This window comes from Mauremys reevesii, linkage group 10, assembly GCF_016161935.1.
Source record: "Mauremys reevesii isolate NIE-2019 linkage group 10, ASM1616193v1, whole genome shotgun sequence".
In the NCBI taxonomy this organism is placed as follows: Eukaryota; Metazoa; Chordata; order Testudines; family Geoemydidae; genus Mauremys; species Mauremys reevesii.
In genome coordinates, this window is record NC_052632.1 from 83,749,807 (window position 1) to 83,763,372 (window position 13,566).

Sequence of the window (13,566 nt, forward strand, 5' to 3'; positions counted from 1 at the left end):
CTCCTTTCTCAAATCTGTTGTAAAGTCTGATTAGAGACGGGAGGGGAGGCGGCTTGATAACATGAGCATGTGTGCAGAATATCTGGTCTCTTCTAGCAATCCCCTGTGTTGGTCGTGCTGTTATTGCTGATTGTGTTGCTCTTATAGCCCCATTTTCTTGTTCCTGGTCCTGCAGGAATATTTCCTTACTGGACTGGCAACTCTTGCATTGGGACAGCTTGTCCTGTCACATGCCTGGTATGGAAAGAGAACTGTGTTTCAATTTCTTCACCGTAGTTTTCAGATCACCTGCAACTGGCATCCCCTAGCAGTTGAGCCTTGCTCAATGAGGAGTCTGAAAATTATTTTCTGGATACAATTGCTGAGACTTAAGACATAGGAAGTGTTCTGCCCTGTGACCATTTGAGTTAGATGTGTGTCCCTCCTGGCTAGTGAAAGTCAGAAGGAAGGTGCTGGGCCTCTTTCGCAGGTGACTTAGCCCAGGTCTACACTGGTTGTGGTGGTGGTGGTGGTAGGGTCGAATAGCATAGCTGAAGTCGGCGTATCTTAGGTCAACTTACCTGGCCGTGAGGACGGCAGCAAGTCGACCGCTGCCGCTCCCCCGTCGACTCCGCTTCCGCGTCTTGTGAGCTGGAGTTCTGGAGTAGATGGGGAGTGCGATCAGGGATCCATTTTATCGCGTCTACACTAGATGCGATAAATCGACCCTCGATAGCTCGATCACTACCCACCGATGCGGCGGGTAGTGAAGACCTGCCCTCAGTTAACATGCCAAGGACTCAGAGGAAATGTGGTTCCTGTTGCTCAGTAAGTCCTCTGTCGACATGGCCGATCTCTCCACCTGTCACTCCGTATCAAATCTCCCGTCATTGGGCAGGAGTCGTCATCAAAAGCTGGGCAATGCTGCTTCAGCAATATTTTGCATTTTCAGGCTTCTCTATCTCTAGGCAGTTTGGTTTTGGGCCTGGATATGCTGGTCATACAGAAATTCTTAGATCTTTATGATCAGCTGGTCTGACCTGCATAACAGGCCAAAGAGCCTCACTCATTAATAGTGCTGCAGCTATTGGTGAGGAGGATCCTAGTGACAGCTTTCTGGTAAGCTTTTCAGGGCAGGAGTCACATCACCTCAGTATAGTGCAGGGGTAGGCAACCTATGGCATGAGTGCCAAAGGCGGCACACAAGCTGATTTTCAGTGGCACTCACACTACCCGGGTCCTGGCCACTGGTCCGGGGAGCTCTACATTTTAATTTAATTTTAAATGAAGCTTCTTAAACATTTTAAAAACCATATTTACTTTATATACAACAATAGTTTAGTTATACATTATAGACTTATAGAAAGAGACCTTCTAAAAATACTAAAATGTATTACTGGCACGCAAAATCTTAAATTAGAGTGAATAAATGAAGACTCGGCACACCACTTCTGAAAGGTTGCCGACCCCTGGTATAGTGCAAGGAACAATGGAAGCCTGATCCTGTTTGATGATCAGGTGCTGAGAGCTGGAGGTGAAATAATCTGCTGTGGTGGATCCCTGGCAGGGGGAGGGACAGCTCAGTGGTTTGAGCATTGGCCTGCTAAACCCAGGGTTGTGAGTTCAATCCTTGAGGGGGCCATTTGGGGATTGGTCCTGCTTTGAGCAGGGGGTTGGACTAGATGATCTCTTGAGGTCCCTTCCAACCCTAATAATCTATGATTCTATGATCAGTTGCCAAAGGGATGCTATAGAGTATAGACCCAGGGCTCTCAACCTTTCCAGACTACTGTACCCCTTTCAGGGGTCTGATTTGTGTTGCATACCCCCAAGTTTCACCTCACTTAAAATTTTACTTACAAAATCAAACATAAGAATACAAAAATGTCATTGCACACTATTACTGAAAAAATCCTGACTTTCTTATTTTGACCATATAATTACAAAATAAATCAATTGGAATATAAATATTGTATTACATTTCAGTATATAGTATACAGAGCAGTATAAACAAGTAATTATATGAAATTTTAGTTTGTACTGACTTTGCTAGTGTTTTTTATGTAGCCTGTTGCAAAACAAGGCAAACATCTAGATGAATTGCTGTGCCCCCTGGAAGACCTCTGCGTACCGCTGTGTATCCCTGGTTGAGAATCACTGCTGTAGACTAAACACGCAATCTTCGATTTATCAAATGTGCTAAGGGTGACTTAAGGGGGGGGGTGGAGGGAAGAAACAAGTAGGGAGAATGATTCCGTGGGAGATCTGAAAGCAGGGGTGCATGTTGTGTGACAGGATGGCTAAACAGGCAGCAGCGTTGTAAGCAGCCATCTGGCCAGCACAATCCCTGAAACTGCTGGTGGTGGTGAAGCTGAACTGCAGGTTTTCACAGCTAGTAAACTCCAACAAGCAGTTCTTGTTTGTGTCCAGGAAGAATCAAGTCTGGGCAAATATCCTGGGTGTGTGCCCATGCTTCTAATACATTTCTGGGAACTCAGATGTAAATTAGGTGCATCCCTCTGGCTCCCAATAAGAAGCCGATGTAGCTCCTGTGTTAAGCTTTCCCTGGTGTGGAAATCCCTCCACAGACAGCACAGTCTCTCTGAATACCTGCTCCAGCAGTGCTCTGTGTGTGTGTGTGTGTGTGTGTGTTTCGCTGTCTCTCAGCCATCCACACCACCCACAGTCTCTTTGGGGAGTATTTGTTGGGTTAGTGGTGGTCATGCCCTTTGCTACCATCAGATTGTTTACTCTGCTTCTATGTTCTGTCCCTTCCCTGACCCTGTCTGTCTGGTCTGTTTAGATTGTGTGCTCTTCAGCAACTGTGTATTTGTACAGTCCCTGACACAATGGGGCTTCGTTCCTGGCTGGTCCTTAGGCACAACCATCATAAACATGATTAATAACTTGGAGTTTGAGCATTCCTGGGTGCATGGCACAGTCTGCTTGGGGGCAGAGTGACCTTGTCAGAATTTACTGAAGATGGGTGGGGAGCAGGGAGATGGCTTTGGAGCACTTAAGACAGGAGCCTTTTGTGTAGTTGGGTGTATTGGAGGTAGAATCCAGGCTAGATGGCATGCGTCTGAGGAGCTATCTGCCGCATGCTTGTAAAGACAATGTGTTCAGCTACAGAAAGCAGGTTTCAATGTGTTGTTGTGAAAAATCAATTATTAGTTTAGCTTGTCAATACTAGGGTCTCTTTAGATCTTAGACCCCTTTCAGTCACAACTCTAAGCTCCATAGCCATATGTTCCTAGGTATAAACAATGGTAAAAGACCAGAGGTCTCTGCCTGCCCCACCCCAAATCTTGGTTTTAAGAGTAAAGTCCAACAACCAGCATTTGAAATCATTTCTGCTCTACGAAGGTGGTGAAGGGACTCAATCAGGTAGTGCTGTGCGCTGGTGCTGTTCCTTTGGGAGATGTAGTTCTTGATGGCTGCCAGCCTGTCTTTAATGGCTTCAGTCTAGGACAGGAGTATTACAATAAATAGTACTTTTCTGATAAAATAAATGTGCAGTTCTCTGGCAAACTTCCCAGTTCCTTGCTTGTCCCATAAAGTAGAGGCTAGGCTGCTGTATCCAGGCTGACAGCGAAGCCCTGTTCGTAACGACATAGCTGATATGAAGGCAAACAGTGCTCTTGGTTCTAGGTTTGTGCACTGGGTCACTGATAGTTGCACTTGCTTCGCTGATGAAACACGTGGTAAATGTGCTTTTGGGCAAGCAGCCCCTCGGCCAGGATTGTAGGAGTGGCTGGAATTTCTATTTGCTAGTCCAGATAAATTTTGGATTAATGTAGCTATCTTCAAGGGTTGAGTGTCCTCAGCAAAGGATTATGTGATTCATCTGACTTCTGGCTCTTTGACACAAGCTTGAGCCCAAAGACACGTCTTAACAGCAAACACTTAAGGCTAGGGATTCCATACGTTGAATGTGAAGCTAATCAAGATATGCAGTGAACTCCTATCCAAAATGATTCCAAAGCACTTTGCAAACTGTCGTGACATTTACCTACCTGTATATCACTTCACTTATCACTGAAATGCAGCCACTTCTGGATCGAACAGGCAGTTGGTTAACAGTGCACAGCAACACTGCACGAGTTCAGACACACAGTGAAGACATGTTTATTGTTTTGAAATAGTGGGGAATTTATGGCCCAGGTGTACTACGAATCTAACTGTACTAGTGTGTGCTTAGTAGCATCTGTGTTGCAGGATGTTCAACCCTGATTTCTGGCATGGGCTTAGAACTGCCAAAGCCATGTTACAATGTAGGTGCCCCATCCATGCCAGATGAGTATTGTTGGCCTGGCTAGACTAGGAGTGTAGATAGTCCCTCAAGACAGACTATTAATGATGGAGCTGGATTTTTCCTCTTATTCTTGGGGGGGGGGGGTGTCAGGTGCGTTTTACACCTTCTCCAAAAGATCTCTAGGCCAGCCTCCCTGCAAGTGCCTGTGCTCCACTTTAGTGGATCCAAAATGCACTTGCCTGATTTTTAGCTAGTACTAGTTCTACAGACTGATCACTTTGGTGCTCATCTCTTTGAATCAGTCAATGCATCACTTACATTTCTGTCTAAAATAGAAACAGGTCCCTTGGTAGCCTCTGCCTTAGCCCCACTGTCCAGTTTTCAGATCAGATAGCAACTTCCACATCTCCTGCAGCTCTCGGCTTACTTCAAGCTTGGCACAGAACCCACTGCCCCTTCCACCTATAAATGCTCCGCCTGGACAACAGGGAAGCTGTATGTTTCTGCATGCAGCGGTTAGCTGAGCCTGTTTCTGATCACAGGTCTGTTCTTGAAGGCAGATGTTCTGTCCCTGGGCTTGTACTGTGTTCTGAGGGCCTCTTTGCTGTTCCTTTGCAGAGCATTGTCTCGAAGAACTCCATGCAGTACCGAGGGAACTCGCAGCATGATGCACAGGAATTTCTGCTCTGGCTGTTAGACAGAGTTCATGAAGACCTGAACAATTTAGTGAAATACAGTGGCAGACCTCCATTGAAGGTAAGGCAAATCCAGCACAGGCCAACAGGGACTTTTTTTTTTAATTGGTTCCATGGAAGCTTTCCGTTTGAAACAAAATATCTCTGTATTAGCTTCCCAGTATGTCTGTAAAGTGATTAAAAAAAAATCAGTTGCAATTAATTGTGCTGTTAAACAATGAGTACTATTTATTTAAATATTTTTGGATGTTTTCTACGTTTTCAAATATATTGATTTCAATTACAACACAGAATACAAAATGTACAGTGCTCACTTTATTTTTAATTACAAATATTTGCACTGTAAAAACCAAAAGAAATATATTAGGTGAATTGAAAAATACTAAGTACTGTAGTGCAATCTCTTTATCATGAAAGTTGAATTTACAAATGTAGAATTATGTACAAAAAAACTCTGCATTCAAAAATAAAACAATGTAAAACTTTAGTGCCTACAAGTCCACTCAGTCCTACTTCTTGTTCAGCCAGTTGCTAAGACAAACAAGTTTGTTTACATTTGCAGGAGATAATGCTGCCCTCTTCTTTTTTACAATGTCACCTGAAAGTGAGAAGAGGTGTTCGCATGGCACTGTTGTAACTGGTGTCGCAAGATATTTACGTGCCAGATGCGATAAAGGTTCATATTGTATTTCATGCTTCGACCACCATTCCAGAGGACATTCCTCGGTGCTGATGACGGGTTCTGCTTGATAACGATCCAAAGCAATGCAGACCCCGATGCATGTTCATTTTCATCATCTGAGCCAGATGCCTCTAGCAGAAAGTTGATTTTATTTTTTTCAGTAGTTCGGGTTCTGTAGTTTCTGCATCAGAGTGTTGCTCTTTTAAGACTTCTGAAAGCATGCTCCACACCTCGCCCTCTCAGATTTTGGATGTACTGTAGCTTGCTTTAGGAAGCTCACATTGGTACCTTCTTTGTATCTTGTCAAATCTGCAGTGAAAGTGTTGTTAAAATGATCAACATAGAATTGGAAGGGACCTCAGGAGGTCATCTAGTCCAACTCCCTGCTCAAAGCAGGACCAATCCCCAGACAGATTTTTACCCCAGTTCCCTAAATGGGCTCCTCAAGGATTGAACTCACAACCCCGGGTTTAGCAGGCCAATGCTCAAACCACACATGTGCTGGGTCATCATCTGAGACTGCTATAACATGAAGTATATGGCAGAATGCAAGTTAAACAGAGCAGAAGACACAATTCTCCCCCCGAGGAGTTCAGTCACAAAAATGAATGCATTATTTTTTTAAAGGACATCAGCATGGAAGCATGTCCTCTGGAGTGGTGGCTGAAGCATGAAGGAGCATATGAATGTTTAGCATATGTGGCACGTAAATACCTTGCAATGCCGGCTACAAAAGTGCCATGCAAATGCCTGTTCTCACCTTTCATGAGAACAGCATGAAGGCAGCATTATCTACTGTAAATGTAAACAAATGTTTGTCTTAGTGATTGGCTGAAGAAGAAGTAGGACTGAGTGGACTTGTAGGCTCTAAAGTTTTACAGTGTTATGTTTTTGAGGGCAGTTATGAACAAAAATCTGTTTGTAAGTTGCACTTTCATAATAGAGATTGCACTACAGTATTTGTATGAGCTAAATTGAAAAATACGAATCTTTACAGTGCAAATATTTGTAATAAAAATTATATAAAGTGAGCACTGTACATTTCGTATTCTGTGTTGTAATTGAAATCAATATATTTGAAAATGTAGAAAAACATCCACAAATATTTATTTAATACATTTCAATTGGTGTTCTGTTTAACAGTGCGATTGGGGCCAGAGGGCTGTTCCTGGCCCCTGGGGCTGCAAAGAGATTCTCAGTCAATGCGTGGCAAGTGTGCACCAGCCCAGTGTGAATGGTGACAACTGACTGCCACCCGTTAAGTTTGGCAGCTTAATGATGTGCCAGCTATATCCAGTTTCAAATACTTGGCTTTGTTCTGGTGTGTTTAGCTCAGGAGAACCTAACTTGGCTCTTTCCCGTTTAGCTGTATGTGATTGGTGTGGCACTCCTGTGTATCCTGGCATGCCTCCCTTTGGAATTGCTTTTCCTTTTCAGCCACCATTGGAAGATGCTGCACTGCTCGAGGCACCAGGCTTTCCAATCAGTAGCACTTTCGTACAGGAACTCTTTCAAGCCCAGTACAGGTACAGTAACGTTCAGCACACTCTGATTATAGGGGTTTATTCTTTAATCCCTGGTGGCAGAGCCCAGTGCAATGCAGCAGGGCTGTGTGTGGTGCGGGGGCAGAGAGGTGGTAGGCAATTAACCCTTTGCAGCCCTCCATTTTGTTTACAGTGCTGCTATGTCCCACTTGGTCAGACTCCCTTAGTGGTTGTCTCTCACTTTGGTAAATGAAATCTGGCCTAAGAGATCTTGCTCCAAAGGGGAGTAGCGGCCAGTTTTATTGCACTAAAATTCTTTGTCACTTCAGTGGAAAATGTACATTTGTTTCCCTCTTGCCAGTAAATCGGGAGTGTTTGTTTCAGCCTTCACCCCTGAGACCCCACAGCATTTCCAGGCCAACTGGACAGGGAGCAAAGGAATGGGACACGATTTCGCATGTCTGAGATCTGCCTGGGTTGTGCCGAGTCAGGAGCCTGTGGCATGAACTGGAGGCATGTGGTGGCTACTTGAGTTTAGAATCCCACGCAAGCTGGTAGTAATTATCATTAAGCTAATGAGGAACCCTCCAGCAGAAAAGAAATTCTGTGCTTAGTCCTTCACTGCTCCTTTGTTCATGGGAACTACCCCAGCTTTCCACCTGGGAGCTGAAGTTGAAAAAAAGTGGCCAACTTCCAAACTCACCCAGCAGCACTGCAGCCGGTCTGGTGTAGGAGATTGCGTGGTCAAACAGTCTTCTCAGTATGTCACTGAGGCTCCCCAGTGGCAAAGAAATAAACTTTGGGATATTACAGAATCCTGAGCAAGACTTAGAGTGACCTTATGGCTTGTTAATTTGGGATATGAAATACTCAGGGGTGTGCGCGTGTGTGTATGTGAGGAGTCTCCTTTCTGAGTGAATGAGATTGAGGCCCATGCAGTGCTGTCTGCATAAGCATCCCCTTGCCCACTTGTCTGGGGGAGAATAGTCCTTGTCAGTCTCTTTAGATTAGAATCAAATATGGGCACATTGTTAATTTCACAAATGTCTCTTAGTGGAGGCAAAGTGGAACAATAGAGAGGAGCCTGGTATGCCCTGTAATAAATGAACTCAGACTAATTACTGTGTGAGCATCTGGGAATTAGGCGCCTTTCATTTACAGCAAGGATTTGTCTGCAAAAACGCTGTGCAGAACCTTGCTGGAGTGTGTGGGGGAAGGGGTTTGATCGGGAGGGAAGAGCAGGGTCGCTGTTTGTGTTCTGGATGGTTTGCGTGTCCCTCATTAAATGAGAGATGTAACTTTACCCCATTGATATTTTTAATAGGTCCTCTCTGACGTGCCCTCATTGTCAGAAGCAGAGTAACACCTTTGACCCTTTCCTCTGCATCTCTCTGCCAATTCCTCTGCCTCATACACGGTAATGTGCTAATCTGTGCCTTGAAGTTAAAATTCTGGGTGTCTGTCCCAATGCTTGGTAGCACTGCAAATCTTAATATAGAAGAGATTGAGACGCCAACAAGATTTGTGGCAGGTTGGGATTGTATTGAATGGGCCAGTAGAGCTGTATTCTGAAGGGAGACCCCAAACAATGTTGAAAAGATGAGCTGTGGGAACTAGTTTTCTTATTTCCCAGAGGATTCCATAAATCTAAAAGTTTTTCCTATACAAAGCAGAATTAAAACAAAGATTGAAATTTCCTACAAAACTTAGTTTCAAAATTTCATTTTGGGTTAAAGTTTTTTTGTTCCGATTTTGACTTTTTTTGTTTTTTAAATTGTTCTCCAGGTTCACCAAGTGTAGGAGAAGAAGTAATGAGCTGAGTTTGCAGCGAGAGAGAGATTTAGGTTGGATATTAAGAAAAACTTTCTAACTATAAGGCTAGTTAAGCATTGGAGTAGGTTACCTAGGGCAGCTGTAGAATCCTGGTCATTGGAGGTTTTTAAAACCAGGTTGGACAAACACCCGCCAGAGATGGCCTAGATTAACTTGGTCCTGCCTCAGTGCAGGGGATGGGCTAGATGACCTCTCAACGTCCTTTCCAGCCCTACGTTTCTTTGATTCTAGAATATAAAAATTAAAAAAAATGTGAACAGAAAATTGGAAATATTTGGTTGCAGAAAGGCCATTTTGCTATTGACAGATTTGGCTTTTGCCAATGGGAAAATGTTCTGTGGGAAAATTTCCAACCAGTTGTAGAAAAGAGGCTGCAAAAATGCTTTCACTCTTCCCCTTCTCTTTAACCCAGTGGGTTTTCCCAGCAGCACCTCTTTGAGCGTGACTTTAGGATGTCAGTTTTGATTGATCTGGGCCATGTTACAAGGATCCTTGAGGTAAAATTAGGATTGCCCTTCAATCTAGGGCAGCCTCATTCAGGAACTGTATTTTGTGATTCCACTTCCTTGGGGGGACTCCCCAGTTAGTGCATAGAGTAGAGGCTAGCACCATAGGGAACATACCTCTAACTTGGAGCAAGATAGGTGTCCATCCCTCCTTTATTTAAGGGTCTGGTAGACATTTGGGACTTCAAAGCATCTTCTGGGTGGGCCTGGTTGCCTGAATAGCTCCAGGGTAACATGGTCCAGAATGGTCATGTATGACTTCATTACTGATGATGCAACCAGCCTCTTTGGGAGCTCTGTGTGGGAACTAGGCTTGGGTCGTGGCCCAAGGACTGAGTGAGATCCTTACACCATTTTTCCATCCCTAAATGGCCTGGAGGTTAAGTCATAACAACCAGATCAGAAATGGTCTGTATTCTTATGGTGTGTGCAATGGAAAAGTCCCCATTCAGGGTTCTGGAGCCTGTTTTGTTGATCTGACCAAGCTTAGCTCAGGCTGAGTTTTTCTGAGTACTGTATAGAAATGTTCAGCCATCCCAGTTGTTCCCTGTACTCTCTGCAGACCTCTGTATATCACTGTGGTGTATCAAGGGAAGTGTTCACATTGCATGCGCATCGGTGTGGCAGTGCCTCTGTCTGGAACAGTGGCGAAGTTGCGTGAAGCAGTATCCATGGAAACCAAGATTCCCACTGAACAGGTAATAGGCTGGTCTTTGGTCACCGTGGTGCCACTGGTGTCCTGCAGGAGTTCTGATGTGTTTTTTTGTAGTTGATATGGCAGGTAACAATGAACACTCGGGGTTCAGATCAGTGGACATAAATTTGTGGAGGAAATAGGTGACTGCAGAAACTAGCCTGAACGCATTGTCTCTTGCGTGTAACTCTCACATGAATCGGTTTGGCTGCCTGTAGGTTATACCAGCTCCGTGCTCAGGCCTCCAGGCTGCATTGCTGCATTTTTCTCTATTACTTGAGGAAGGGAAAGCCTGTGCTTCTGCCTAACAGCTCTGCAGTGACTGTGTGTGCACGTGTGTACTCTGCTCACTATTGAGAAATCAGCAGGGCTCATGGGAAATGTCCTGGAGTTTTGAGACTCCTGGGGAAAACTACTAAGAAGACACTTGAAGGGTCCCATGAAAACCCCTGCATGTGTTCCCTTGATCCCAGCTGCTCCCTCATGGCCAGACCCTCCCCCATTTCTCCTTATGGCTGGTACTGTAAGACTGGAGAATTCCCATGCTCTGTCAGGAACACTTCAGCGAAAGTCCATTTGTTAACTTCTCTCCCCATCCTGGGAGCTTGGCAGCTCAGCAGTGGCTAGCGCTGATGGTCTAATGGCTGCTGTTCCATTTCTGCCTTGTAGATTGTGCTGACGGAGATGTACTATGATGGGTTCCATCGCTCCTTCTGTGACACTGATGACCTGGACACGGTTCAGGACAGTGACTGCATTTTTGCCTTTGAGACCCCCGAGATATATAGGCCTGAGGGGATCCTTAGTCAGAGAGGTAAGTGGGTAGGTCTTCTAAACACCCCTTCCCCCAAACTCCACCCCTACTGGAGTATTGGCTATGGGGAATTTGTTTGAAAAAGGGGCATTTGGTTATATATGTCCTAGGCCTGGAGAGGAACGTGGAGTGTTTCCTGGTCTGCTGACTCTAAATTGAGCTCTGCTTCAATGGGCTGGCATTCCAGACATAGATGGCTTAGCTTCGAACCTGGCATCACCAGACCTTGCGGCGGGAGGGGTGGTACAGAGCAACCTGTTACAGTACAGGGCAACTGCACTTGCATTTCTCCTTAGTGGTTCAGCAAGGGCACTCACTCAAGCTTCCAGCTCCTCAGCTGTTGCTTCTGTTGGGTGGAGACGTGTGTCCCTCTCCTTCTCCTTCTGACCTGGTATCTCCAGGCTGCACAGTTTCCTGCCTTCGCTGTATACTTCCCAGCACGGACAAGTTGCTCAAGAACACTGCATGCTTTCTCTTTAGAGATGGATAACAAGTGTAATTGCTACAGATTTGTTACCACACAGACTTCCCAAGCAAGCCTACTTTATTCTACTGGTAAAAAGCATTGCAGAGAAAACTTACTAAAAACAATAAAAGAACCTACAGACATGCTTTTAAGTGTCCTAAGAACCCCAAGCCTTATATGGATTGTGGCAGGATAAGTCCATCAATACCCCTCCCTAGGAGAGTTCTTGATTACCAGTTCATCACAGCTTCATTTCCGAACAAGCACACTCATAGCATGTTCAGTTCACACATCATACAGTTCAGAGGTCTTTGACCTGGAGTTTCCAGAAGCAAGTAATTGGTACAAAATGGACCTCTCTTCAGGGTGTATCTTCAAGAGGTTGGCATTCCCTGCACCTCCAGGTACTTCCTAGAAAATCCACTTCACACATGTTGCCAAAAGATCTTTGATGGTCCTAGTACCTTTCAGAGATTGCATTAGTCCTGTCTTCCTGCTAAAGAAGTTCCATACAATCTCATGATAGTAAATAAACACTTGCATTTCTAATACAATGTACCCCGGGGTATTAACCATAATTCAGTAAGGTGTAACTTAATTCATTAAAGCTCATTCAGGATATTGCCAGTCTGTCACATCTCTCCCCTTACAGAAGTGGGTGTAATGAGGGTGCTGACCCACATTCTAGGGGAACACATTGACTGAGTGCCTGGGTAGAGGTATTCCCTGCATGGCAGCTGTGCCATTACTTCTCTGTTTTACATTTCACCTGTTCCGATAACATACCTGCTGCTAGCAAACCAGCATACATCCTTCAAAAATATGTATGGCGTTGTCTGACCAACACCCTACATAAATTTCCTCTTTAAACCTATGGGACTGAACTTTCCCAAGTACCTTTTTGCCGTTACCCCAAATCCTTGGATGGAAACTTGAGACCTGATTCTCCCACTTCTCATGGGTCATGTGTTCATGTGTCATGTTCTGTGGTGCCCTACGGGGTCAGTTGCTTCAGTTCTGGATTGAGGTTCCGCATGTGCCACCACCCAGGAGCCATTCTTTGGACCACAGAGAGAAATAATTCTGCAGTGGCTCTCAACAATGCACTGCTTTTAACAGGGAAAGTCAAGCCAAGGGAGTGTCTTCAGACCTCCCCCATAGCCAGATTCCTTTCTCTGACTCACCCCCCCCCCCCGACCCCCCCGAATCTGGGCTTCAGGGATTCCTGTGGCCCCACCCCTGCTCCTCTGGGTTCAGGCGATGGAGTAGCGATCCCCCACACCATTGGTTCCTTTTGTCCACCTCTTACACCCCCACTGAGTCAAGGTGAGCAGAATTCCCTCTCCCACCTGGCCCAGGGTCCGTCACCATCTCCCCAGCAGCTGTCTTACTCTGTACTTGTGCATTTCCCAGCCTGGGGTAGATGTGTCAGTGCACCGCAGCTGCCTCAGTCCCCCTGCTTTTGGCTGGCGACACTGCTATCAGCAGGCTCTGCTCTGCCTCGGGGTCCCTTTGAGGGGCTGGCAGAGAACTTTATTTCCTGAGCTGCATTTTAGGACCCAATTAATTTCCCTTTTAAGTCAGTAGGTCTTGTCCCTTCTGCTGAGCAACAAGTGCTCTTATCCCCTCGGCTCTGTCTGCGTGCTCGGGGGGTATAACCGGACTCCTCTTGGACATGGGCAGTGGAAATGTGATGCCTCTTCCCCCTGTCAGCCACTCTCTTGGCATTTTTACTCTCATGCCCTTTGCCTGTTTGAGGCTAACTGAAGACTTGTCTACACTACAAAATGAAGTTGACTTACAGCCACCACAGTAATTAAAGCTCCTTCTTGTGCCTTCTGTGGGTGGTGCGCATGCTCACCAGAAGCACATCCAATCCGCCAACTGAAGTGGGGCATTGTGGGACACTGACAGCGGAAGCCTGACAGCCCTGCCCTCTGCCGCGCTGCTGACAGCCTGAGCGTCAGCTGGGCCCTTCCTTCTGCTCCAGTGCTGATGGTGAGCACAGGCTGTCAGCCCCATTAATTTGCAGGTCTCATTGACCATGGTCACCCCACAACCAGCTCCCCATTTCCTTACATAACTCCTCATTTGAGTTGAAACCTCGGCATAGGTCATGTCCCTTTTGTTCTAAACTCCCGGAAACCTTCTCCTATAC

At 45.5% G+C, this 13,566-nt stretch overlaps 1 protein-coding gene across 3 annotated transcripts in view; it reads left to right on the forward strand.

Moving 5' to 3' along the window:
• The window catches only part of USP31 (ubiquitin specific peptidase 31), a 67,475-nt gene that overhangs the window by 26,228 nt on the left and 27,681 nt on the right, over positions 1-13,566 (forward strand). For all 3 annotated transcript variants that reach the window (XR_005585495.1, XM_039491628.1, XM_039491629.1), the window contains exons 2-6: positions 4,853-4,990; positions 7,049-7,137; positions 8,420-8,512; positions 9,997-10,132; positions 10,798-10,942. Coding sequence is in view for 2 of the 3 variants with exons in the window: in XM_039491628.1 (XP_039347562.1) it covers positions 4,853-4,990; positions 7,049-7,137; positions 8,420-8,512; positions 9,997-10,132; positions 10,798-10,942 (601 nt within the window). In the remaining variant the exon portion in view is untranslated. The remainder of the gene's footprint in view (positions 1-4,852; positions 4,991-7,048; positions 7,138-8,419; positions 8,513-9,996; positions 10,133-10,797; positions 10,943-13,566) is intronic.